A 27,868-nucleotide genomic window follows, 5' to 3' on the forward strand; every position below is an offset into this window, starting at 1 on the left:
CATGCTTTTGCAGTCAGGGCCCCTCTGCTCTGGAACTCCCTGCCCAAGGATCTAAGTTAGTAATGAATCAGAACTTTAAAAATGAAATCACTTCTTAAAACATATCTCTTCTTCTTGTATTTATTCTAGCAGACTGCTTAATGTCTCATATTTTATTAGTATTATTGTTCTTATCATATACTGTACTATAATTTATTCTTTACTTTGTATATTTTACCCATTTATACTATCTGCCCCTGTGTGATTCATTTTGCCTTTTTATCGTTTTATCTGTTTGTTTTATTGGTAGTATTTATTTTTACTGATGGGGTCTTCTACTCTCTTTTATTCTACCTTACCTCTTTATGATCTTAATTGTTATGATTCACATTTTTGTTGTTTTAATGCTGGTTCTGGCCATGTAAGGCACTTTGTTTGTGCTGTATCAATAATAATAATAATAATAATAATAATAATATATTAAAATATATTAATACATGTCTGGAGGGGGTCTTACACCCTATTTTCTGGGGGGAACCATGACCACTTTAAACCATAAAGTATTTAATGTAACCTGGTTTCCTTTACCCTGCTGCAAACTGGAATTATAATATTATTATTATTATTATTACTATTATTAAAGAATATTGTTGAGCCAAGTTAACAGTAGTAGCTCTGTATCCAGTCCAGAGTCCTGCGTCTCTGTCTCCCCCTCCTGTCCTCAGCACCAGCCTGCGTTTCCCTCTTATTATTTTCCACTCAGTTTCTCGCAGTTTAAAATGGCGGCGTTGAGCAGCGCCGAGTCCCCACCGCCCGTCTTTAACGGAGACACCGCGGAGCGGGAGCCGGACAGGGACCGGGGCCTGGAGGAGCTGGGCGCCGGGCTGGACTCGTCCTGCACGTCGGGGATCCCCGGAGGTCCGCAGGATGAGGAGGTAAGCGCCACGGCGGTCGGGGGGTAGCGGCTGCGAGCTCGGGCAAGGGGACACGGGCTCCGAGCGGAGGTAATTGGATGGAAATGTTCAGGAAACACCGGCTGCAACATGGATCGTGGGGGATGCAGCGCAGGGGGGGCAAGACGATGCACTAAATGCGGTCGGTAGGTCTGAGCGCCGGGGTTCGTTCGGGCTTCCACCGAGCAGCCAAATGCGACAGACTGGTGCGAGCAGGAGGGGAAGGGTTTACTCGGCGGAGCCTGTGTTTATTTCGGGCCTGCTTTATTCCACTCGCTCCTGGCTTCGTTTTCCAGGCTCACTGCAGCTGCAGCCTGTGCGCCAACACAGCGCCAACACAGCGCCAACACAGCGCGCACACACCGCTGTTGACGCAACAAAGACACGCAATTACACCGCGTTCTAATGTGGATTCTAATGTGGATTCTAATGTGGATTCTAATGCGGCCGAAGTTTCATTTTCACCAATCCACTGAGGCTGAGTACCTCAAAGGGCTGATGGTGGTGATGGTGATGATGATGATGATGATGATGGTGGTGGTGGTGGTGGTGGTGGTGGTGGTGGTGATGATGATGATGGTGGTGGTGGTGGTGGTGGTGATGGTGGTGGTGGTGGTGGTGATGATGATGATGATGATGATGGAGGAGGTGGAGGCTAACTCAAGTCGTGCTTGTGTGTGTGTTTTTTTTTTTAGAGGTGTAATTTAGCCGCACAGGCTACTTTAAAGTCTTTACATTGCAGCTGTACAGCCAGCCACACACACACACACACACAGGAGGAAGCGTCAGTACTGTCTTCATCACTTCACTCACACTGACCGTGGAGCTGAGCCTGGACATTGTCTTCAGCCTGCAGGTCAGAGGCCTCAGTGCTGGACCATGACAGCAGGCTTCATCACACTAGCAGTCCGAGTCAATATCATTTCTAAAGTTTGTAATATATACTATTACTAATTAGGGCTGTGTATTGCAAGAATCTGGCCTTATGGTAGGTACCAGCATTCAATATAATGCAATAACTATCAGTTATTTGTTTTGAGTCCATTTTTAAGGAAAAAGTTCAAATTCTCTGCTTCCAGCTTCTCAAGTGTGAATATTTTTCAGCTTCAACTTCTGGATCCCTGTCCTCTGTGTTAGGGCGGTGTATGGGTGAAATCTGGCGATACTATAAGCATTACGATGCTGGAGTTATGATTCAATATATCCTGATATATTTGATAATCGACTAATTATTTTGAGTCATTTTTTAATAAAAAAAGGCAAAATTTTGGCTTCTCTAATGTGAATATTTTATTTAGTTTTTTATGACATTAAAATGAATATCTGTGGGTTGTGGACAAGACATTTGTTTTGTCCACAACATTCTGCATGCTCACTGTCCTCTGTGTTAGGGCCTGTTTATTGGCAAGAACCTGCCAATACGTATCCTGGTACAGTATAATTCATTATATTGCGATATATTGCAATAACTATTTTGATGATCGATTTTTCGTTTTCAGACATTTTTAAGAAAGAATGTCCAAAATCTGATTTCAGTTTCTCAAATGTTCTTTAGCCTTTATGTCAGTAAACTGAATATCTTTGGGTTGTGGGCAAAGCAAGACATTTGAGGACGTCACCTTAGGCTTTAGGAAACAGTGGTCATCATTTTTCACCATTTTCTGACATTTATGGACAACAACTGAAAATAATCATTGTTAAAGGGTTGTTAGTTCGCCGACAGGCATTCGCGTCTATTTTAAGTAGAAATGTCCAAATTCTCTGATTTCAGCTTCTAAATTGTGAATATTTTCTTTAGTTTTTTATGACAGTAAACTGGATGTCTTTGGGTTGTGGACTAAACAAGACATGATTGAGATGATGAGAAATTGTTGACAGATTAATCGATAATATAAATAATAGTTATTTGCAGCCTTAGTGTTGGCTGACTAATCACAGGCATTTGTGTTGGAACAGTCACTCTGCTCTGTGTTAGGGCGGCGTATTGGCAAGAATACCACACAATGCGTATCACGATACAGGGGTTATGATTCAGTGTATTGTGATATATTGTGATACTGTAAGCAAGGTGATATATCTTTTTAATTTAAATTAAATTTTAGGAAATCTTTCATTATATAAAGAACACCATGTGCATAAAAGCTGTTTACAACACTGCTATCTAGTGGTTGTGGGTTTAAACACAAAAATCAATAGTGTTTGATACAATATGACAAAACAAAAACGGGGATGGCTGCATTCTCTATTCCATACAGAAAATGACAATGTCAATAATGTGGTGACCTGTCTCTCTGACTTATGTGGCCTGTGGCCCTATTTTAAGGTCCAAAAATTCTCAGCACCTCAAGAGTTTTCTTATTAACATGTCAGTTTGACGGTGGCATAGTTTTGTAGTCTATTTTTAGCAGCTTGTGAGCTCCACAGGGATGATATAGAAATGCTGATGTTCCTACAAATGCTGATAAGACATTTTAAAAGGCACTCCAGTGATTTTACTCTTGAGGTTAAGATATCTTGACTTTTAGTCCCTAGCACATCCCAAACTACGTAACACTGCGTCCTACATTTCCCATAATGCCACACTCTTTTGCCTGTCAAATTCTGCAACCCCAATTTGTGACACTGACTTCTTTTATAAATTTCTCCATGTCTAGCCTGAGATAACCCTGGTGACATCACTATGACATCATCTGGGTTATTTTCCCAGACTTGACAGAGCTCCTCCAGAGCCACAGAACACATTAGGCTACTGCGCTGCTCATAATGAGTGAACTCGTTTATGTGTAAAATGTATATCTAACTTTCAGTTACTGATGTATCGAATAAATATCATCATGTCACTCTTAGAACTCTATTGTGACCACGACTGCTTTCAAGCTCATGACCTCAGAGAGGTCCAGTGTACCATGCCATCATCTTTTCAATTCAGCATTCAATTATAACTCCAATTATTCAATTAAATCCAACATGTTAACCTGTTCCCAAACTTTTGGGACTAACAACCCCTGACTAAGTAACATATTTTATGGAATTTTCCTATTATATTTAATGCATAACAATAACAGTACAGAACAACTGATAAACTGTACAATGATCCCAAACAGTCAACACAATAACTGCAGGAAGTTTGTGTAAAACGAGCAATTTGGAGCAGATTATTTCCTGTGAATATTGATCAGAGATGTGTTTTCCTGATATTTATATAACTTTATATGCAATTATCTGTTTGTATTGTTTCCATATTACATGCATGCTTAATAGGCTTCTTTCTTTTTTGACAAATTCAGTGTTTTCTTCTCATTGTTCTATTAGCTCTTTGGTTGTTTTAATGTACTGCTAATGCAGGACGAGGCTGTTTCATCAGAGTGTAGCCCTTTTCCTAGAACCTTTTTCTTTAAGATTTGTCCCAGGAACTAAACTCCAGTAACATTTGAACTCAAGTGATTAATTCACAGATTACTTTCTTGATTAAGCGATTAATTGTTTTTTCAATTAAATGTCAGTAAGTAGTAAATATACACTACAGAAACAAAATATGATATCTTCAGTTTGCTGTGATATAAATCAGAGAAAAGCAGGACATTTTCAAGTTGGAGAAGCTAAAAACAGATCATTTGGTGTTTTTGTTTAAGAGGATTAAAGCTGCTTTCAACTTTAAACTAACAACTAACTAACAAAAACTAACAAAATAACTTTTTATCATAACTTTCACTATATCCTGACAGTCATACATGAGACAGACAATCTGTGAAAAAATCAGGTTGTTTCATTGTAGCACTCTTATAGACATTCACAAGAATCCAGCGGCCCTTCACGAAAGCTCAATAATGAACTATTTCAAGCCACAAACCCAAATGCTCTTTCTAACCTTCTTGCCTCTGATTGGTTGTTTTTGTTCAGGCCTGGTGGATTCTTGCAAATACCATTAGGAGCACTAGGAGGAGCCAGAGGAACATGATTTTCACAGATTTTCTGTCTCATGTTCTACTGTAAGGATATAGTGAAAGTTTCAGCAAATTTGGCAAAAAGTTGTTTTTATAAACGTTACCTACCGCAGCTTTAATAAATCAAAATGGTTAATTTTGTGTGCATTGGCTGATTACTCAACTTATTGTTTTAGCTCAAAAATGCTGAAACTATTTCAAGAAGTAAAAGTTCCTTCCAGCACATGCTTTCTGTATTTGCCACCATGTCTAATAGCCCTGTGAATATTAAGCAATCAATTAGTCAGCCAACACCAAGGCTGCAACTAACTATTATTTATATTATCAATTAATCTGTCAATCATTTCTCATCATCTCAATCATGTCTTGTTCAATCCACAACCCAGGGGCCATTTTATTTGTACTTGGAGTTGTGATGCTGATACTGAGAGAGCAGGGCTGCCGATGGTCAATATAGAATGCCAATATAAAAAAAAAAAAGAAAATGTTAAGAAATTCAGCCGTATGTTTACCAAAGCAGAGTTATAGTACAGGGCTCAAAACCAACTTTTTCACTACCTCCACACAAATAGGAAGTGGGAACATCATTTCACAGCAGCCACACTGACAAGGTTGCCTGCAGATGTGTCTGAAGGCATTTTTTTGTTTACGGCCTTGTGAGCAAAATCACCGACTGATGCAGATTATTTTAAAATTCCAAATTGTCATGTATAATGTAGCAAGTTACTTTATATACATGAGGTAGGTGAATGAGGGAGAGGGAGAGAGATGCATTAATGGGACATGAATGAGTGCAGAAAGAGGATGAGAGGAGCTCAGTGCATCATGGGAAATCCCCCCATAGTCTATTGAACTGGGATTAGAACAGAGCTAGCTCGACTCCCCCTCCTATGACCTCCTGTGAAACAGGTCATATTGGTCCATCTCCCCAGTCTCAGGTGCCTTCTTCCTCCTCATCCCCTCTGTACATCGGCCAATGGCAACTAAACTGAGAAAATGTAAGAAATCAAGGCATTGCATTTATCATTATACAACACAAGGTTGTATAAACATTTAACCAGCCAACATGTTGTTGTTTACTGGCCATAAAATTTCATTATGCATTACTTGACAATAAATTTGTTTAGAGCCTTTCTGAACCTTTTGAACATCACATTTTATTCAGGTCTCTGGGCTTCTGTGTCACCACCTCTCCCAAAAATGCTGATCTCTGACTTTTTCTGCATCTCCATGTTTTCTTTTTGGTGTCTTAACACCGGGAATGCATTGCCACACTAATAACACGTGTTTCATACAGCAAAAACAGGCATTATGTAGAAAATGCCAAATAGTAGTGAGCTGCTTTGATTTGATTTGCTGATGCCATGATAGGTACAGTAGACAGTGAGGGTCATATTAGTCTCTCCATATCTGATCCACCAACCAGCGCTTATTTTGGTGGGAAATCTTTTTGAAATGGTTTACCTCTCATTAACCAACAGACACTGAGTAAGTTGAGCCGACAAAATGTAAAGTTGGTACAGAATACAGTTTTGCTGCTACTGTTGTTGCTGTGAACCTTTTGTCTCTGTCCTTCTGTCGTTACCTCTCTCTCTAGACCTGCTCTATTTGAAAAGTGTCCTGAAATAACTTCGGTTATGAATTGGCGCTATACAAATAAAATTGAATTGAATTGAAGTTTATCTTTATGGATTATATTAAGTATGATAAGGTTGTCTGACGTTGACTAGTTTTTGGTTTGATTAATGGTTTAATATTGTGTGTATTGATCACTGACAGTGGCTGATCAGGCTAAGTATCAGCTAATTGTACTCAGTTTCTCACAGCAGTATGCAGTAAGTGGTTGCCTTTTGTCTGTGTTTATCTGTCTCTCACAGCTAAACTGAGCTTTATAGTGAAAGAGCAGCTTTATTGGTCAGTATTGATGGCTCTATTTTCTGTTTCAGGAAATGGCACTTTCAGGTGTTTAAATAAATAAACTTTCCTGCCACAATCTTACACCCCCACTTTTAACTATGTGCCCATGATTCCTATAACAGTGTTCATAAAGCTAATGCAAGGTTTACCACAGGCTGCTACCCTTACACAACCATCAGGAAATCAGCAAGTCTAGACTTTAAAGATTGATTTCCACGTCAAAGTAAGGTTTTATGAATAACTACTTATATGTGGTTTTCTGCCTAAGTCATACAGTAATATCCAGTTCATAACTTAGGGCCCTGATTGGTCAAGATCCAGCGTCTGCCATGTCGCTCGGTAAAGTTATGGCAATAATTTCTGACTGCCTGATGTGACCTAGTAACCATTTTGAAAGGTAAAATGATGGAAAGTCTGTGGGGAAGATTCAGTCTGTAGGATTACAACTCTGGTTGTTGTTGTTCTGAACTGAAAAATCTAAATTTGTGTTTGGTGTGTCTCCCCACAGATCTGGAACATCAAACAGATGATAAAGTTGACACAAGAACACTTAGAGGCTCTTCTGGACAAGTTTGGAGGAGAACACAATCCTCCTTCCATATATCTAGAGGTAAGACAGGTTTGACTTTAACAAATGTGCTGGAGAAAACGAAATCTTGTGAAGGCCACTTCAGATGTTGAGTCTGTGGTGTGTCTCTGTCTCTGTCAGGCATATGAGGAGTACACCAGTAAACTGGACGCCCTGCAGCAGAGGGAGCAGCAGCTGCTGGAGGCCATGGGCAACGGCACGGACTTCTCGTGCTCTCCTTCCCCCATGCCAGCCCTTCTGGAGGTCAAGATGGGAGGCTGCAGGGATGGAGGGGGCGCTCAGGCCTTTCCCTCAGCACCCAACACCTTGGCTGTGCTGCAGACCCCCACCGACGCCAGCCGAGCCAACCCTCGCTCCCCTCAGAAGCCCATTGTCAGGGTCTTCCTGCCCAACAAACAGAGAACAGTGGTAGGTCTGACGTTCTTGGACATGATTTCAAGGTTTTGACATAGAAATGTACATTTTTCTCAGAAAGTAGGAAGGCCACAGGACATTAATCATGTTTGGATGGGTTTATTTTAATTCTAAAGATCTGAGGTCAAGATGTCACATCTGGGCTGTTTTCCGCTAGCTTTGGTAACTCAGTGCAAACTCTCATTCAGCATTTCTTTCATCAGTCTTTCTGAAAAAATTAAGCTTGTTTCTGAGGGTTACTTTCCATATTCTAAGACACATCAGCATCCACTACAGCAGCTGCTAAAAGGAACTGAGACCATGGCGATTTTAACAAAGTTGAACAACATTTACTTTATAAGCACAGAAGAAAACAGGGATGTGACGATATCCAGTATTATTGCCTATGCCTCCTTTAGTGATCTATTGATATAGTACGTGTAATAGATGTAGTTTATTTGCGGTGTTGAAGGCGAGGCTCAGTGAACTGGAATCGCGCACTGCACCTCTAAAAAATCGTTAGATGCCATAGTTAGCCAGCCCCTCTGTAGTCGGTGTGGGAATACAATATTCATAGGTATGTTTTCATCAGTATATAATCACCTGAGTATAGGAAACGTACATGTACCGGGATACATTGTGCACGAGCTTCTGACACCTATGCCCACTGGGCAAGCTAAGTTAGCTGCTGGGTGCTAATCAGCAACATTGCCAAGCAAATGAATTCCTGCAGTTTGACCATTTCTTTTTCACACGTAGCTATATTGTTACCTTCAGGCTCTGAGCTGAAACAGCTACATCACTCTAATAAAATAAATAAAATAAAAATGTCAAATAAAAATTCTGGTGCTGAAAGAAGAACAGATTTTGCAGCAAGTTTTCAATCAGTATAGCACACACAGAAATGTATTGCTTCATTTGACTATATTTATTTACCATCAACACTTATAGGACATCCACATAAGGCTGTAGAAAAATATTTGTAGAAGTAACCGCCGCAAAGCAGTTTCACTTTGAAGATCTCCACAGTGGCAAAGTCCAGTTAAAAGCCCCTTATATGAACATTCTCGCTCCCAACTTTGCAGTTGAAAGTTTCATCATCCAAACTTAGTGCGATTGTGTCAGATCATTTCCTCTCAGCCTGCTCCGTGTTGTTGTGCTGTGTTCAGGTCCCGGCCCGCTGTGGGATGACTGTGAGAGACTCGCTGAAGAAAGCTCTGATGATGCGAGGCCTCATTCCAGAGTGCTGTGCAGTCTACAGGATACAGGACGGGTAAGTCTGCCATTACCATATAGAGCTGCAACAATTAGAGCTGCAACAATTCATTTATTAGTTGTCAGCTATTAAACTACTGTTAAACTACTTTTTTATCAATTAATTGTTTTGTGTTCAAATTCTCTGATTTCAGCTACTAAAATGTGAGTCTTTTCGGCTTTCTTTAGTTCTCTATATCAGTACACTGAATATCTTGCGGACAAAACAAGACATTTAAGGGCGTCATCTTTGGCTTTGGGAAACAGTGATCAACATTTTTCACAATTTTCTGACATTGTATGGACCAAACAAATGATCGATTAATTGAGAACATGATCAATGATGAACACGATGGCCCAAAAAGATGGCGATGCACTAATGGCTTATAGCCGATAAATTCATTCAATCAAGCCCATCCTTAAATTGTACTGTACTGCATAGAGCGTTGCACTATAGAGGTGACTAGCTAATAATCCATGTACTGATACATTACATGTTTTCTTGCAGTAGGTTGTCCACACACTGGTGTCAAGTATCAATTTATTCAACTGTATTTGAAATGACATTTTGTAGTGGTTCAGTTTTATCTGAACTGGGAAATGGGCACTACAGCTGACCTCAGTCCATTGACAAAACCAGTAATTTAGTAATTTGATCCAGCAGATAATTCCAAAACAAACTTCAAACTGGACAAACCACCAAAACCGTCTTTGGTAGTCTTTCCGCAGTCTTTCTAACGATTACTAACTCTGGTTTGGTCTAAATAAATACTTCATTTACAGAGTTAGATGAGAAAATAGTCGCGAAATGGACTTCTATGGCGGCCACCACATGTTCAAAATCGAACTACTTACTAAAACTGCAAATGTACTGAGACCGAATCCTACATGTCCTGCATGAAAGACATTGTAGCTTTAGGATGTGCTGGTTTTCTGCTGGAAACCATCATGGTTGTGTTTGCACAACTTTCGGTGTGGTGGTTAAGCCAACAACACTGTGAGGTGCAGTCACTTCCCCTAACTCTTCCGCTTTCTGTTTCAGAGAGAAAAAGCCCATTGGCTGGGACACAGACATCTCCTGGCTGACAGGAGAGGAGTTACATGTAGAAGTGTTGGAGAATGTGCCACTCACCACACACAACTTTGTAAGTGCTAGTAGGCAAAACCTCCCAGCGTGACTCCAGTGACAGACAGTACACATTATATTGTTCAGCCTCACTTTGTCCTGATTTTGTGTTTGATTGACAGGTGAGGAAGACCTTCTTCACACTGGCCTTCTGCGACTTCTGCAGAAAGCTACTGTTCCAGGGTTTTCGCTGTCAAACCTGTGGCTACAAATTCCACCAGCGCTGCAGCACCGAGGTTCCCCTTATGTGTGTCAACTATGACCAACTAGAGTAAGTCGCACACAAGGGAGGGGCCATGGTGCTGTAACCAGTGTGAGGTTGAACCTGCTGTACTGTACAATATAGTTAGGTTTTGGTACACGATTCCCCTGTGTGATCTTGGATTTTGGATATTATAGCAGTGCATGAAGTGGGCCAGTTATTTATTACTCAGTACCACCTCTTTTTAAAATATCAAGGAATCAAGGAAATAATTTTTTTTAACAACAAAAAATAATTGGCATTTCCTTTGTGCTACATACATAGAAAAAAGTTAAATTACATTTATAGAATAACATAAAATAAAAAATAGTCCCGAATGCGCCTATCCAGCTCTGTCCGGACCACATTTATACACATAAGGGATGTCCCAAATACAATTTTAGGCTATGAAGCTTCTGTGAGAATGACCTGCGAATATTCAAAGCTTCAATGATGATTAACTAGTTAAATCAGCTTACTCTTTTCAACATACACACAACCACACCCCAACACCCTGCCCCAGTTCTTGACCCTCTAACCCAAACCCTTAGTTAGTTACTACTACTATCTTGCTATTGAGTCTGAGGCTAACTGCCAAATAAATGTTGATATCACTCATGAATCTAAAAATGAGAAGTCTGTTAACAGGAGTGATTATGCCCTTGACCTTAACTCATTTTGTTATAAAGGCGTAAGAGGTGCGATGGTGTGCAATGAAATAAGTAATCTTGATGATGTGTGTTCTGCAGCTTGTTGCTAGTGTCTAAGTTCTTCGAGCATCACCCGTTCACCCAGGACGAGGTCTCCTCAGAGGGAACCACCCCTGTGTCTGAGGCCTGTCCGTCACTCCCCCCGTCCGACTCCACCGGGTGAGTCTTCCACCTTCACCCTCCTCAGTGGAACAGCTGGGTTTCTTTCACTATATGAGAAGAAACTTCTCCTGCAAGTCCTGAAAAGTCTGTTTTAACAAATTTTCACTAGCAAATTTCATCCTTCCAGGTCTATATGCCACACCACTGTGTCCCCGTCCAAGTCCATACCCATCCCGCCCAGTTTCCGGCCCAATGAGGAGGACCACCGCAACCAGTTTGGCCAGCGGGACCGTTCGTCCTCTGCCCCCAATGTCCATATCAATACCATCGAGCCTGTCAATATCGATGTAAGTCTGCTGTCTACTGGACTGACCGATAAACATGTGCCTCTCAACCCTGTTCTACGACAGCAGTTGATTTTACTGATAAACACTGTTTAACCAGAGAGCAGAAGCAAAGCAACAAAGTTATATTCGGCTGATTCTCGAGCCTATAGCTGTCATTCAGAGAATTTGATCAGGAATTTGGATTGTCATGACTTCGCCACCCCAGGATAAAGAATTTGGCTCACTGTACAGCCCTTCCAGCACTTCAGCTGCTACACTGTCTGTGACAACAGTTCCTGAGAGTGCTGCTAAAGGAAATTGTACAGTACAGTGCAGTATAGTTAATTGTGTTTGTGAGGTGTTCGTATTAATAATTTCCCTTCTCTCTTTCTTTCAGGACCTGATTCGAGATCAGGGCTTACCGAGATCTGAGGGAGGTAAGGATCACATCAGGAGACTTCTAGCTCATTCTTTGTTTTTGTTTTTTTTCCCACCATCCCGCGTCTGCGTGCTCTTGGTCGTGTGTGTGTGTGTGTGTGTGTGTGTGTGTGTGTTTGTGTGTTTGTGTGTGTGTGTGTGTGTGTGTGTGTGTGTGTGTGTGTGTGTGTGTGTGTGGAGTTCACCCTAGCTGAGGATATTTATTCAGATCTGTGCGTCAGGGTTTGTAGGAGAACAGAACTTAAACTTCAGCAGACCACCTTTTGCTTTTTCAGACTTACTTTGAGCTGCTCTGACAGGCCAGGTCTCCTCAGGAGAGTAAGGAACACATGTAGTTAATGAATTTTTCAACTTCATTAAGTTAAGTGATAGTTAAATAACCAAGAGGTTTTTCAGTAAAGGAGAGGCCTGTTGTGGTCTTCATGATGTACAGTGGATTGAGTAGGTTATGAGCACTGGATGAAAGAACTTATTGTAGTTCGAAAACCGGGTATCAGCTGGTACTTTAAGACCTGGGGTTACCTAATGTTGACTTAAATAATCTAGCAACATTTAACACCACCAGCAGTTGTCTACTTTACAGAACTGTCAGCATCTCAGAGATTTCATTACCTAACAACGCTTTATCATGCGCAATGGCGCTACACTAAACACTTTTTACATTTCTGTTTGTGTATGCATTAAACAGACAATATACACTTCTTAATTAGTGAGGTTTAGAGCTCTTTGGCCAGGCTAGCCATTCACCTGCTTACAGTCTGCTAAGCTAGGCTAAACATAGCTCCATACTTAACAGACATCACATTAATATCGATCTTCACATCTCACTTTACGGAAAGAAATAAGAATATAACCTGAAATGTTGACACTAAAATTTCTAACATAGGGGTGTAAGAAAATATTGAAAAATGTCGTATCGCGATATTTTATTTTGTGATACTGTATTGATTCTCAAAAACACAATTTTTGTGCTTAAACCCCCAACTACTAGATATCAGTGACGTAAACTGAGGGCTATGATGTTGGATGTTACAGGGACTGTGATAAATACAAGTACAGATCCCACTGTTGGTTGCATAAAAAAGTGATGTGTTCCTCATACTGTGACAGTTTTCCTAAAATCAAAATTTTTCTCGCAATAAATCACAATGTTTTAAATCGTAACCTCTATATTGTGATACGCATATCACCAGATTCTTGCCACAATTCTTGCCACACTTTTGACACTTTTTTAACTCAGATTTATGCATATGGTGTTCTGAATACTAAGACAGTTTCGTAAAATTAGATTTAAAAATAAAATAAAAATTACAGTACATCGCCTTGCTTGCAGTGGGATATATTGAATCGTAACCCCTGTATCGTGATACGTATGATATCGCCGGATTCTTGCCAATACACTTTTGGCACTTTTTTAAGTCAGATTTATGCATATGATGGTGTGTTTATTATACTATGACAGTTTTCTTATTATTAGATTTTTTTTAAAAATCACAGTATATCACCTTGCTTATAGTATCACTATATATATTGAATCGTAACCCCTGTATAATGATCGTATCGCCAGATTCTTGCCAATACACAGCCCTCATGGACAGTAGTTAGTTAGAGGTGAGAGGGGCAGGGTGAGTAGCAGTGATGGTCTGTCTGTTTCTCTTTGCCCTGCAGCCCCCCGACCCACCCCGCCCGCTGCTTGAGGAAGCACCGAACACGGACCTCAAGCCCCCTCCTATACTCCTACCCCAATGACATAGTGTTTGATTTTGAGCCCGAGCCTGTTTTCCGAGGTAGTTAGGCCTCTGTGTGTTCCTGTGTCCTTCACCCGCCCCCCCCCCACCCAACCCCCACACACCAACCCCAGCCCTGTGTCACATCCACTGTGTGTACCCCCCCCTTCCCCTTCTCTCTTTTTCCCCTTTATGTCCTCACATGCTTTTTCTACCAGACACCTGACAGCTCACTGGTTACACAGACATCTCGCCACCACTCTGGTCAGACACTCTTTCTATGATGGTGATTGCTTTCCTTTGATCAAGTAAGGTTAATTTTAGTAAATAATGAATAAATCTAGACACCGTTTCATGATGGCACACAAGTAAAAAATCATGTAGTTTTCCTTAGTCACATTCACAATATCTTTATTATAAATGATTGGTCCATAATAAAAACAATAATAATAACTTATTTGGAATTCTTCTCCAAAATGATTGGTAGGATTTATGTTCTATGAAAGCCAAAGTATGTTTGGGAGATTTTTAATGAACTTACATACTAGAGTCAGAAGTCAGAAGTTTGTGTAATGTCAGTTAGATTTAGTTAGAACAGAGCTCTAGAATATTAAATCATCCATCTTTTATCACTACATCTTGCCATCAAGTGTGTAAAAACTACAGAACTTAAAACTGAAAATGCAAAATTTTTATCTTATCGGTATCAGTCATGAGAAGCAGGTAAATATCGGTTATCGTATCGACTGACTGACCTAATATACAGTATATCCATCTATTTGCATCTAAATCTATCTGTGTTCTGATAGAACCAATGTTCTATACAACATGTCTTATGTAGACCTTTTCCTTAAGTGACCCTTTTTATGGATATTTCATATTATATAATAATAACAGCAGAGAACAACTGATGAACCAATGAACCCAAACAGTGAACACAATAACTGCAGGAAGTTTGTGTAAAACAAGCAATTGGATGAATTTTGAGCAGATTATTTTCTGTGAATATTACATCTGAGATGTGTTTTCCTGATATTTTAGGAACTTTTTATACAACTCAAAGGGTTGAATTCTTTGTTGGAGAATTTGATTGCAGAGGTCTAGAGGCTCCCTTTTAATCAACAATATAAAATCTTTAGTGATCCTGACACAAGTAATTAATAACAGAGATGGTCTTTGGGAAGTCTAGATTATTAAACCATTAACTGCCATCCAACCAAGCATCCCCTCACTTCTCCTCTGCATGTGACCACACACACACGACTGATACAGATCCCTGCTTCCGCCCAAACCTGCTCTTTCTTTACTCTTCTGCTTTCGCTCACCTTCTTTTTTTTTTATCAGTGTTTCCTATCTACCTCACTTCTCTTCTTTTTATTGTTTCCCTTCTTTTCAACCCTTGATCCCCCCCCCCTCCAGGCTCCACTACAGGGCTGTCAGCGACGCCTCCCGCCTCTTTACCCGGCTCCCTGACCAACGTCAAGGTCCCCCAGAAGTCGCCGTGCCAACAGAGGGAGCGGAAGTCCTCATCCTCGTCTGAGGACCGCAATAAGATGGTGAGAGGTTGTCACAGATATTTTCTGAAGTTGTCTGTCCGTGTGCTTATGCTAACTGACTGTTCTGTGGAACAGAAAACCCTGGGGAGGAGGGACTCCAGTGACGACTGGGAAATCCCTGAGGGTCAGATCACTCTGGGTCAGAGGATAGGGTCTGGATCCTTTGGAACTGTCTTCAAGGGCAAGTGGCATGGTAAGACCAAGGCTGTACTACGATTAAGTCCTTCATTACCATGAACACACACTGTAGTTTATTTTGAATCAGTCGCATAAACACGTCGTCCTATCCCAAATACTAACTGGAGTACCAAATGTAGATTCATCCACCACTGAAGATAGTTCCCAACAAATGCACTTTTCCCTCCTGTTAGAGTAACGTTAAAAAAACTACAGTGGCCAGCTGTTTTTGGAAATTACTCAGAATTTTCTTTTTTTTTAAATGAAACATTATATTTGTGAGCTGTTTTTAGATTTACGTCTTCATGAGGAACCAAAGGAAATCATCTTTCATTCACAGATTGTTTCTCTGACAATTTAGAGGTGTTGATGTTTATTTAAAGGTCCAGTGTGTAGCATTTAGAATCATAGCAGAGTATTTTTACATACTTCAAACGTGTCTGCAGTAAAACAAACCTTTTTTGACTGACTTGTCCTCCCATCTCCTCCCAGGGGATGTGGCAGTGAAGATGTTGAACGTCACTGCTCCCACACCACAACAGCTTCAGGCCTTCAAAAATGAAGTGGGAGTTCTCAGGTAACGGCTGCCCCCTCCTCTTTAACAGGGTTCCCATGAATTCTTCTGTAAAATAAAATAAATTCAAGATAATTTAAACTGGTAAGCATGGGCTTTGGCCAGAGTCATGTTACAGTCAGAAGAAAACTGTAGTAAAATGTAGTGAAGTCACTGGAGAGTATGTAGCGGAAAAGTGAGCAAATTAAAGCTTATAAATGGAGTTAAATGTATCAATAGTTGGTCTACGCAGTCAGTAAATTATATGACCGATTGTAAGCAAGCGCTGTCCTGTATTGTCAAGAAACTCCTGGTAAATGTCCTGGAAAGGTCATGGAAAAAGATTTTTTCAATATATTGCGATATATATTGTGATACTGTATTCAAGGTGTTATATTGTGCTTTTTTTCGTTTAACCTTATTTTAAGAAAATTGTTGTAGTCCCAGTCCCGGAACCCATCTGACACTGACTCTTAATACCCACCCTGTATATATGCATTACATTAATGCCCTCCCGTTTTCCTATCCTGCACATTGTAAATATCTTTCCTGTACAGTTTTGGATCTTTCTATCTTTATCCTTATCTTTATTTATTTATATTTTAAAAAGTACTTTATTTCTGTGTGATTTTTATGCACCAATGCACCAAGACAAATTCCTTGTATGTGTGAAAACTTACTTGGCAATAGACCCGATTCTGATTCTAACATCCAATATCATAGCCCTCAGTTAACACTACTATCTAGTGGTTGGAGGTTTAAACACAAAAATCAATAGTGCTTTTGAGAATCGATACAATATCACAAGAAAAAATATTGCAATACAATTTTTTTTTAACATCATCTTACCGTAGTATGCTCCTTGAGCAATTTCGTCAACTGCTGTGTGTCTCACCAGGAAAACGCGTCACGTGAACATCCTACTGTTCATGGGCTACACTACCAAGCCTCAGCTGGCCATAGTGACCCAGTGGTGCGAAGGATCCAGTCTGTACCACCACCTGCACATCATCGAGACCAAGTTTGAGATGATCAAGTTGATCGACATTGCCCGGCAGACCGCTCAGGGCATGGAGTGAGTTCCCTTACAGATACCAAACAGCAGTCAGATTACACCGTGCACGCATTCGGCCTAACAACCTTTCTTTTCTCCTCAGTTACCTTCATGCCAAATCAATCATCCACAGAGATCTGAAGAGCAACAGTATCCTTTTGAAACAATAAGTTCATCTTTATTTTGTACAAATTAAATTGAATCTGTTGGTGATGTTGGGATTTATCTAGCAGGGATGAAAATATACCCCCCATCCTCCATGGTTAGGAGCTCAGAAGTAGAAGTAAAGAGCGTTTCCTTGACCTCCTCCCAGATATTTTCCTCCACGAGGATCTGACAGTGAAGATTGGTGACTTTGGTCTGGCTACAGTCAAGTCCCGCTGGAGTGGCTCCCACCAGTTTGAACAGCTGTCTGGCTCTATACTGTGGATGGTCAGTGTTCATCCCTCACTAAGTTTTGATTTTACCAAACAAAAGTATATGAAATTGGTGTGAGCTACAAGTGTGTAGATGTCTTTGTGAGTGTAACCTGTTCTCTCTCAGGCTCCAGAGGTGATCCGGCTGCAGGACAAGAATCCCTACAGCTTCCAGTCAGACGTCTACGCCTTTGGCATTGTGCTGTACGAGCTCATGTCGGGAGCTCTGCCCTATTCCAACATCAACAACAGAGACCAGGTAAAGAGTCACACTGACATCTGAACCAGATGTTTTAATAAACCAAAACACAGCTTAGTTAATTCATTTCTACAAGGCATAACAGTATTTAGAAATCCTGAAGGTGTTATTTTAAATACTAACAAAAACACAGACGTTCCTCTTTCTGATGGATCGATCCCACTGGTAAAGACTAAAATACACCTACCAACAGCTCTCAAGCTCACTGATTAACATGTATCTACTGAATCTGAAATTGTTTAATACATACTGTATATAAACAAATAATCTTTTTAGTCTGTGACTAAATTATATTTTACCAATCTTGTGCATCTTATTAGGTTTTATGGGTTTTGTAAGAAATGGTTTGAGTAAAGTAGGGCTGCAACTATTGACTATTTATAACTTTATTAATTGATGACTTGATTTGTCCATAAAATGTCATAAAATGGTGAACGATGTTGATCACTGTTTCCCAAACCCCAATGTGACATCTTCAAATGTCTTGTTTTATCCACAACCCAAAGATATTCAGTTTACTTTTATAGAGGACTAAAGCAAATATTCACATTTGAGAAATCAGGACATACTAATATTTGAGAAGCTGAAGTCAGATAATTTAAACATTCATGACTCAAAAAGATAAATAGATTATCAACATAATTGCCAATTCATTTAATAGTTGATCCTGTAAGAAATTGATAACATCTTGTTAATCTATAACCTTTATGTTTCATTTAGTATTTTTTGCATTCCAACACTAATGCTCTCAGTGAATAAACATGGTGTTTGATGCAATGTGGGTGGTGATCTTTAGATTACTCAACAAGCTAAACAACAGCAAATAGTGAAAGTAGCACAGGCTAAACACATAAGATCAGAAGAAGGGGAACCTCAGGGGAACTAGAGCTGGAGGCTTCTGGTGGACTAGTAAACAGGATGAGCTTATTTTCCTCCAGTTCCTCCAGTGTGACTGTAATCTCATTTAGCTCAAATACTCTTTGCTTGTTCTTTTGGTTTTGTGCCTCTCTTTGTTGTAATGTTGAGGAACTACATGTTTTTGACTGCAGATAATCTCCATGAGAATGTTAGATTGCTGATGTCACTTGTTTGAATGATGATACCACTCCTTCAGGAACGTTAATAATTAGCAACAGCTACTATTGGTTAATTTCATTCATATCTCTCATGACTCACAATTGGTTATTTTATTTAACTTGTCTTGTTTTTTTCTGAGCAACAGCCCAAACCTCATAGAGAGTCAATGATAACACAATGATATGAGCAAATTCTCATCATTGGGGAGATGATTTATAATAAATAAAAAAATGATCATTGTACTGGAATCCATTCTTCATTGCATTGTTAGATTTCAGGCTGGTTCTTAATGTACAATGTGCACTTAGTAAATCACCTGAACATAGGAATTGTCTTCTGTCTTCTTAGACACATACAGAACAGACAAACCTGGCTCTTAATAGGGCCTTTTGCTCACAAGTTTCACTGCCATCATAGTTTCTCCTACACACACGTTACACTGGTCCTTTTAAACTGCATGCATCAATGCTCTTAATTCAATTTAAAGAAATGTAATTGTTTTGAGGCAATCTAATAAATCAATTTATGATAGCTTTTTCAATGTATACTAATTAAATCAACACAGTAAAGGATGTAAAGGTATAGAAGCAGCCAGGTGGCTCAGTGGTCCGTTGCCTCACAGCAGGATAGTCCTGGGTTCGATTCCCAGCTGGGGCTGTGTGGAGTTTGAATTTTCTCTCCATGTTTGCGTGGGTGCCCTGCAGGTGCTCCAGTTTACCCTGCCATCATTGTTGGCCTTGAACTGGAGTTGGTCCCTGGGCACTGCACAGTGGTTGCCCACTGTTTCTAACACTTAAGGTTCATGTCCACAGGAGCAGTCATTTCCATGCTTTTCTATGTTCAGTGTGTAGTGTGTTCAGGTTGCCCTGCGGTGTGTTTTAAGAGACGGGGCATCACATTGCCTGCTCCTTATTTGCATCAAATTGAGGTCTAGGCTACTTTATGCAAATCAGGAGTGTCTGGCAGTTCGACTTGCCGCCTCTGAAAGTCCTTTTGATCTAAAATGAAGGCTTCTGTCATTCAGCAACTGCATGGCATATTTCTTGCTTAAAATATTTCCATGAAATATTTTCGGAATATGATAGAACATTTCCAAATGAGCCGCTATGTTGGTCCGGTTTTGAAATCCTGGAGCAGCAAGCACTCTCCCAATCAGGTGCAGCCAGCAGTGTTTGTGTATTTGAAGAAGGGTATAGCTGTTTGTTGGTCAATATGACTACAAGTGTGCAGTACTGGGAAGTGGGGCGACTGCTCCTGTCCAAAGACGCCACTGTGGACACGTACCATTAGGACAGGTCAGAGGCAGAGAACAAATATTTTTGTGGGGATTAATAAATGTGGCACAGTCCAGTCACATTTCCTAACGTTAACATTTGAGCTCTGTTGGAAGCTAGAGCTCAAAAATTTTTCTTGGATCTTTGGTTGTAGTCAAAGTCAGCTTTAATGTCAATTTCTTCACATGCACCAGACATACAAAGGAATCGAGAGGACGTTTCTCACTCTCCCACGGCAAAACAGATAAAGTGCACAGGCACAACAGATAAGACAAGACATTTCCTAATACTAAAAGTAAACATTCAATTTCACAACAGATAAGACATTGACTAATGCTAAAAAATAATGCTAATAAAATAAACAATATAGGAGTCTACTATGTATATGTAGGAGTAGAAGCATAAGTTTCTGTATAAGTTAGGTTATGGAGTGCAAAAAGGCAGTTGGTAATGGCAGCAAAAAATTCTGTAAGATATATTTGAAACAGTGCAAAAAGAACAGTCAGTAAAAGCAGTAAATAGCAGCCAATTTCAGTCTGTATGGTATGTGGTGATAGTAATAGTAATAGTGCAAGAGACAGTTTGTCCAGAGTCCGGAGTGGTTTTTTTTTGGGGGGGGGTTCAGCTTTCTGACAGCCTGGAGGATGTGGCTGGGGGGAGGCTGTATCCCTGCAACCAAATATTCTGATGACACATCTTCTCTTCCCATAGATCATATTTATGGTGGGTCGAGGTTACCTGTCTCCTGACCTCAGCAAGGTGCGCAGCAACTGCCCAAAGGCAATGAAGAGACTGATGGCTGACTGCCTGAAGAAGAAGAGAGAGGAGCGACCTCTCTTCCCTCAGGTGAGACAATGCTAATATGACAAGAAGAGCACCAGCTGAACAAATATTTTAAATGTTCTTTTTACTTCAACTGCAGAGAGAAGCAGATTTTTAAACAGGCCTTTATTTCCAATTTTCCCTGTCAGTAAAGAACAGGACGTTTCATTGATCAAAAGATGGTTAAAGGAGAATTAAGAAAGCAATCATCAGTTTTAATTTTATAATTTTGAATTAATTAATTAAAATTTACAGAAATGAATGAATGGGGAACGGATTAACTTTGCCACCAGATGGCCTCAGAGAAAAAAACAGCTGAACTAAAGCAACGACTCACTAGTTACATGCTCCAAACACAGCACACAGCACTGTTAAAGGTTTTGTTTGTTTAGTTGTGAATGGTGACCACACTGATTCTGACTGACCCTGTGGCTGTGCTGTGTGTCCCGTCAGATCTTAGCATCCATCGAGCTGCTGGCTCGCTCATTACCCAAAATCCACCGCAGCGCCTCAGAGCCTTCGTTAAACCGAGCCGGCTTTCAAACGGAGGACTTCAGCTTGTACGCCTGCGCCTCACCCAAAACCCCCATCCAGGCTGGCGGCTATGGTGAGCTCATACACAGACATCAGTCTTAACAGTTGTCTCAGTTCACAAATATGTCTTTACACTAAAGGTATGAAACTCAAATACAACTCAAGCAAACACATATTATTTTTCATATTAAAAGGTATTTCACAGTCAAAGCCCATCAGATAGGGATGGAAGGCTTTTAATGTGAAATATCTGTGCAGGAAGTCTTTTACAGATAGTAGTAGCTTAACACTGGACAAAAAAAATGCAAACTTGAGGCAGCTGGAATTGGTGAAAACAATATTTTTGTAAAACATTACTGACATTTTCTCAATCAAAACTGATAATACTACATTACGTAAAGGTAAGGTATTGGTTGCATGGTTTTGTATTACACTGCATTACGTTCACAGAGGTTGCGGTCTATGAATGTGAATTTGAGCATCTCATGATGGTCTAATTGCTTCACTTTACTGCTTTTCCATCTTGACACAACAAATATTATTTATATATAAACATGTATTCAGAAATATAAGATATAAACCACAAAGATGAAGGCTGAATCATGAAAGTAGAGTGAATGTTGGACACAAACACAACTCAAAATGAATGCTAAAGTAGCTTAGTGTCTGCAGTATGTGTTCATATGTCAGTGTTGTGTGTGTCATATCTGAATATACATGTATAAAAACACATATACAGAATTTTGTTACTAATGTCATTCCATAGGGTTTCAGATGGGAAGAGCTACATTACTAATACTACTCATTTTCTCTGTATCTTTATTACTTTTCAGGGGAGTTTTCAGCATTTAAGTAAGTGCTGCAGATCCCACCAGTCCATCCCTCGTCACTTCTCAAAAGTCTCGTGTCCATATGGTGGATTCATTCATTACTGAAAAAACAAATAGTCTCAAAGAATGTGCATTTTTCTTCCTCTTTCAACCTGAAGAAGGCAGCCTCATTGGAGTCCTTCCAACAAAAAGCTGTCCAGCAGGCAAACAGCCACAGTGGCAGCAAAACTGAATTAGGGAAAAAAAGAAGAAAAAAAAAAAAAGAAACTTGAATGACACAAAAGAAAAACAAAACAACGCAAAGGTATCCATACCAAAAGAGTTTTAAGAGAAGATGGAAAACTCCACAGATCGACTTGCCTGCTGGAGGGAAAAAATGAAGGCCAAAGGAAGGAGAGACGAAGGTGGAACAGGAGAAGTCGAGGCTTTTGGGCGCCACTCGTCCTGTCATTTCCCGCGTTGAGGAGGCAGGCTGGTTAGTCAGCCGGGCTGCTGAACTGCACTTTGAGCGACTGCAGAGCGGGGCCTGTGGAAGGAGAAGAGGCCTCCCGTCCGTCGGGTGAGATTGAAGGCCAAGGTGTTAGCCCGTCCCTGAGATGAGCTGGAGGTCAATCAGCAGGGGTTAACCCCCAAAGGAAGATAACTTGAAAGATAGATCTATTTTTATTTTTTCATTTTTGTTTATCATATTTTAGGTTTTAGCTTGAGCTCTTTTTTGTTATTTGTTTAATTTGCAGCACAGGCCGTTGTTTTGTTTTTTCTTTTCTTGGGCTTAATGCTGACCAAATTCTGCCCCCAACAGATTTGACACCCACGATGAAACAGCAACAGTTATTTATCAATTGAAAGATTTTGCTCTAACCTTCACATGTAAGCAGGGGAAGCAGGTCTTTGTGTAGATGTCCTGTAGGAACTGTTGGGAAGAAAAATTTGTTTGGTGACGGAAGCTGCACAAGATGGATTTCTCATTCTATTTAAAAGGCCTGGTCTAAAGCCAACAAACGAGCTATGTGTTAATTAGTAAGCTTTAGAGGTGTTTGAAAGATGTTGCTCCAGAGATGCTCTACCTTTTCAAAGGATTTCACGTGTGTATTAGCAGCAGAAGTGGTTCTTTCTGTAAGATTTCTAGTAGAAAAGTGTTCTGCCGGGCTGTTCATAGGGAGGGAAAGCACAGATTTGCTCGGAGGTGGAAGGGTTCTCTTTCTAACCTGGCCAAGCTGCTGCTAAGCATTTATACTGAGCTGAGGAGTGTGTACAGGCTTCTCTAAGCTTTTAAGTTTTTACACAGCATCTTTGCAACAAAGCTTTTCCAAGTGCATGTCGTGTCATTGTTTTTTCTCTCTTTTTCTTTTTTCTTTCTTTGACCATGTGGCTTTAATATTGCACTTGGCTTAAAATGGGACCTTACCTGTTGCAGCTGCTGACTGTCGGGCTGCAGCATTACCTGCTGAAAGGACCAGTGATCCTCTGTTAGTCTGTTCTTTCAATCACATCATTTTACTTTCTCTACACACATGCGCCTGTATTTCTTTTTCTCATTCCAGCCTGTGTTAAGGGTTGTAGGTGTTTATTATAGGTTCTTTTTGTTTTATCGTCGATGTTTGCCTTTTTCTGTACAGGCAGGCCTGCAGATATTTACTTATTTATGTGATTTTTTTGATTTTTGTTTAATGGATTTATTTTCAGAACCGCTTATTTGAAGCTACCAGTCTTTCTTTTGACTCTTGTTTAAGTCTTTGTGACTCGTGTACTTGCACTTTGTAGAGATGGATCGAAGCAAATTAGCAACTTGCCTTTACTTTTTTTTATTGAAGAATAAATTGTGACATAAAGAGCTGATGACCCAAAATTCAATTTCCAATGCTCAAGTCATCTGCAGGGGCTGATCTGTGAATATTTTAATGGGAAGGCTCAGTTGTCATCGAAGGACTGTCTCCAGTCCCTAGCAGCCGAGCATGTCACCAGAATGACACTGCTGGCCTGATGAGTTGATGTGATGAGGTAGAGCACACAGTGTCCACCCAAACACTGACAGACCAGTTCTTTGCAATTATCAAGGATCATGTACATCTTTCCATCATTAACTAAGCCACAGGCACCAACCCCCACAACAATCTGATTACATGTTAGGAAATACATCTAAGCCATTAGTCCCATCTTTGTGTGTCCAGGAACCAGGCTGTGTTGAGTTTTGCCTAGCTTAGCACAAAAGCTGGAAATCGGTGGAAACTGCCAGCCCTGTCCCGGTAACAGTCTGACTACTCATCACAGCCCTGGATTACCACTTGCTGTAATTTAGACACCGTGGGCACCTCATAAAATGTGTCCAGGAAGCATATTGAATATAAACTGTTAGGAAATCTGTGTAGAAGGTGGGAAAATCTATGTATTTTGGTGCCTGGTTTTTTCCCCCTCTCTCAAAAATGGATAAGAAGATTGCCTCCCTTCTAGTGAGTTTGTATTGTTAACCTTCTTCCTTACAAATTTTATGAGCTGTTCAGTGGTCACCCGTAATGCCTCAAGGCATAAAAGTAGTACACAAATACACATTTAAACATGAAATCGGGAGTATCTGTGGACTGGATGTATAAAGATGACATTTATGTTAGCATTTTACGGCTGCAGACAAAATGTCCCAAAGTGTGATTCAATATTTGAAGAGTAACAAAACCCAAATCGGTGTGAAGCCTGATATCCACTGGTGAAAGCAGGGTACAGTATGTCCATCTGCTATTGGCTGGACTATGTAGATAGAGGTGCACTTAAGTCCCGCCCCTTTTGCTCTGTGCAACTTTCTGAACTTCCTCCTTTCCTGTACGTAGAAATGCTTTGTGGTAGGCTAATCTGTGTTGAAAAGACAACCACATTTTTAAGATGGTTAAAAGATAAAAGCAACATATATTGTCACATCTTAAGTTAGCTAATGTTAACAAAACACTAGCAAACAAGCTAGCTAATCTATACCAATCGTTACATGGTAGTTAGCTGGCTAGTTAGCTAGCTTTTGTTAACATTAGCTAACATAGCTACTGTAAGCTAAGATGTGACTACATGTCGCTGTTGTCTTTTCAACATATATTAGCCTAGCACATAGCAAATCTAAGTACAGGAAAGGAGGAAGTTGACTGAGGTTCCAAAATGGGCGGGCCTTTAAAAGGGTCAACTCCAGGTGTATTACAATTTATTGTCATAGTTTTCAACATTCCTGCCAAGGTCATTTCTGAGATCTGGGAAGACAATATGGCTGTCACCTTTTATTTGCTCAATGTGTAAATAAGACAGTTTGCTAACAAGTTAACTGTAAAACATTTTGTCACGTGCATTTTCTATTTTGTAGAGTTCTTCTGCCTGTTTTTCCTTTTGTCCATCTGGGGGTAGCAGAAACAAGTTTTGAATACAACATTGACATTAAGCAGTTACAGAGAAACATTCATTTGACGGTGTAATTGATACATTGATACATAAAGCTATTGATTATAGCCACTTTAAAGAATTATTCTATCATATAAATTGCCATTGTTTCAGCAGTAATGTTTGCCAATGTTGGCCATGTTGGTGGTTCACATGTTGCTTTGCGTTCTTTCAACAGTTCAGTCGAAGCAACGCATGCCTTGTCTTAAATGCTGGGGATTGACTTGTTGCGCCAAAACTGGTGTTTGTTGGTTTTTGAGTGCACACTCACACACACTAACAACTGGTATCACCTGGCACTGAAGACCAGTCAATAGCAGACAGCCACTTCAGTGCATGGTTTAACCTGTACATTTTAAGGGAAAGGGGGTTCACAGAATTTTGTTTGTTTTACTCTACTATTATCTGACTATTACTTATACTGGACTCCAACATAGTATGTAGGTTAGGGTTCGACTGATGCATAGAGCAATCTAGGCCTTTTATTAAATCTTACATATCGCCTGGTGGTGCAACCCCTCTGTCCACAGCTTCACAAAACATCTGAAGAAACCTGAACTGGCATGTTATTGACCTCTTTGACAAGAGTTTGTTCGGGTTGTGAAAGAGACTAGGCACTAGTGATTGAACAGCTGAGAACAAAATAGGACAAAAAAATCATATTGCGATTATTTCGAGAAATAACAATTATTGAAATCATGATGATGTGAAATCTGTTTGGGTCTGTACCAAACAAACATTCTTTCTCAGAGAGATTTGCATGCCTGGGCATCTGTGCAGCACTACAGCACTTCATTATAATGCTGTTTGTCACATGTTGTACCTTGCTGCCTTTGATTTGGATGTCGCCCTTGGCAATACTGCGTGTTTGATAATATTTCGATAAATTGTGCACCCCTAATTGCCAGGTATAATTCTTGCCTCAATTCTAAAACTCTAAAGTTTGTAGATTTCAATAATGACCTCAAATTACTGGATCACCAGGGGCATTGACTTTACATGCTGTGGAGTTTTTGATCGTGCCACGTGGTCTTCACACAGTTGCAAGCGTAGATTTCCATTTTTCTGAGCATTCCAAGGACTTCCTGTCCATATCAGCTTGAATGTTGAGTGTTTTTTGTTTGTGCTTGGCCTTGAAAGGAGCGGCTGACAGAACAATCTCAACTCAAGGTTACTTATGTGCTTGTTCTAGAGCTTTTGATCTCAGCAACTGCTGTTTCCAAGGTGATGAATGAACTGTCAAGGTCAACTTTTAAGCCCTCACAGATCCAGAGGTGCTCAGATCATGGCAAGTTTAATACAAAATAAGCTACTATTTCCCAGAACCTCACTAGAAGAAGCACATGGCCTTAGTACTCTTCCACAGGCGCCAGTATCCTCCTCTAGAGAGCAGATAGCAGTGGCTGCTGTACTGGGATCTGCTGTTGCACACTTGTAGATTGCTCGCTGTTCACATGACGGGAGCTAAGGAAGGAAACAGTAATGTCTTTCATAGTGCTGTATTTATTTTACTTTTAGAGATCTTTATTTTCTATGAGAATATTATCACAGATGTATATCTGCTAGAACTACATAGACTACAGGAGCAGACACTGAGCTCCGCCACTGAGGTTGTCCTCTCCACCACACATTCTCTGTCCCTCCTCTTCATCCAGAACTACATGTTCCACCTTTCTGTTCCTTTTTCTTCTTAAACATTCCCTCCCTCTCCTCCTTGCCTGCACCTTAAACCCAACAATTCCTTTCAACAGAGAACTATCATGAAAAACTTTATGGAGATTTGTTTTTGTTTTTTTTCACCTGTAAATAGTTGTACAAAGGAAATACTGTCAGTTTGCTAGGAGGCATGGAGACTACAAATGTAACAAATTATAAAATGTTGAAAAAGAGACAAAGATTAAAAAGACATTTTGATAGGCAGACTTCTGAGAAAAAAACGGTCGAGTGTAAAAATATTTAAGGCTGTATCATAAGGAGAAAGAGCTTAATGTATTTGTTGTGAATATGAAAACTGATATATTAAAGAAGTGCATGAAAACTGTAGCTTGGCTCATGCGTCATTTGTATGTCCACATGGTGGCAGCATCTAACACTCTAACAGAAACACCGGCTGCTGAGAGGGGGAGTGCAGCACCCAGCAGCACCCTCATGTTCTTTAGGTTCAACGCATACTTGATCTGTATGTAAAGGTGATGATGTATCATAT

The 27,868-nt window shown here is 40.1% G+C and overlaps 1 protein-coding gene across 2 annotated transcripts; it reads left to right on the forward strand.

Annotated features, from left to right (window-relative positions):
- Positions 1 to 720: 720 nt before the first annotated feature.
- On the forward strand, positions 721 to 27,705 carry braf (B-Raf proto-oncogene, serine/threonine kinase). Of its 2 annotated transcripts, XM_051392028.1 has the most exons (20): positions 721 to 914; positions 7,302 to 7,403; positions 7,503 to 7,790; positions 8,945 to 9,048; positions 10,072 to 10,174; positions 10,278 to 10,426; positions 11,146 to 11,265; positions 11,396 to 11,555; positions 11,932 to 11,968; positions 13,637 to 13,759; positions 15,119 to 15,255; positions 15,331 to 15,448; positions 15,925 to 16,009; positions 16,884 to 17,060; positions 17,143 to 17,189; positions 17,353 to 17,471; positions 17,583 to 17,714; positions 20,777 to 20,911; positions 21,341 to 21,494; positions 22,255 to 27,705. In XM_051392028.1, exons 1-20 carry the CDS (start codon positions 759 to 761, stop codon positions 22,275 to 22,277), a joined length of 2,469 nt encoding a protein of 822 aa, XP_051247988.1. In that variant the 5' UTR covers positions 721 to 758; the 3' UTR covers positions 22,278 to 27,705. The 2 variants fall into 2 exon arrangements, with proteins under 2 accessions (XP_051247988.1, XP_051247987.1); XM_051392027.1 differs by lacking the exon at positions 13,637 to 13,759 and having other exon boundaries at positions 722 to 914; positions 11,932 to 11,971.
- The last annotated feature ends 163 nt before the right edge of the window (positions 27,706 to 27,868 follow it).

This window comes from Dicentrarchus labrax, unplaced genomic scaffold, assembly GCF_905237075.1.
Source record: "Dicentrarchus labrax unplaced genomic scaffold, dlabrax2021, whole genome shotgun sequence".
NCBI lineage: Eukaryota > Metazoa > Chordata > Actinopteri > Moronidae > Dicentrarchus > Dicentrarchus labrax.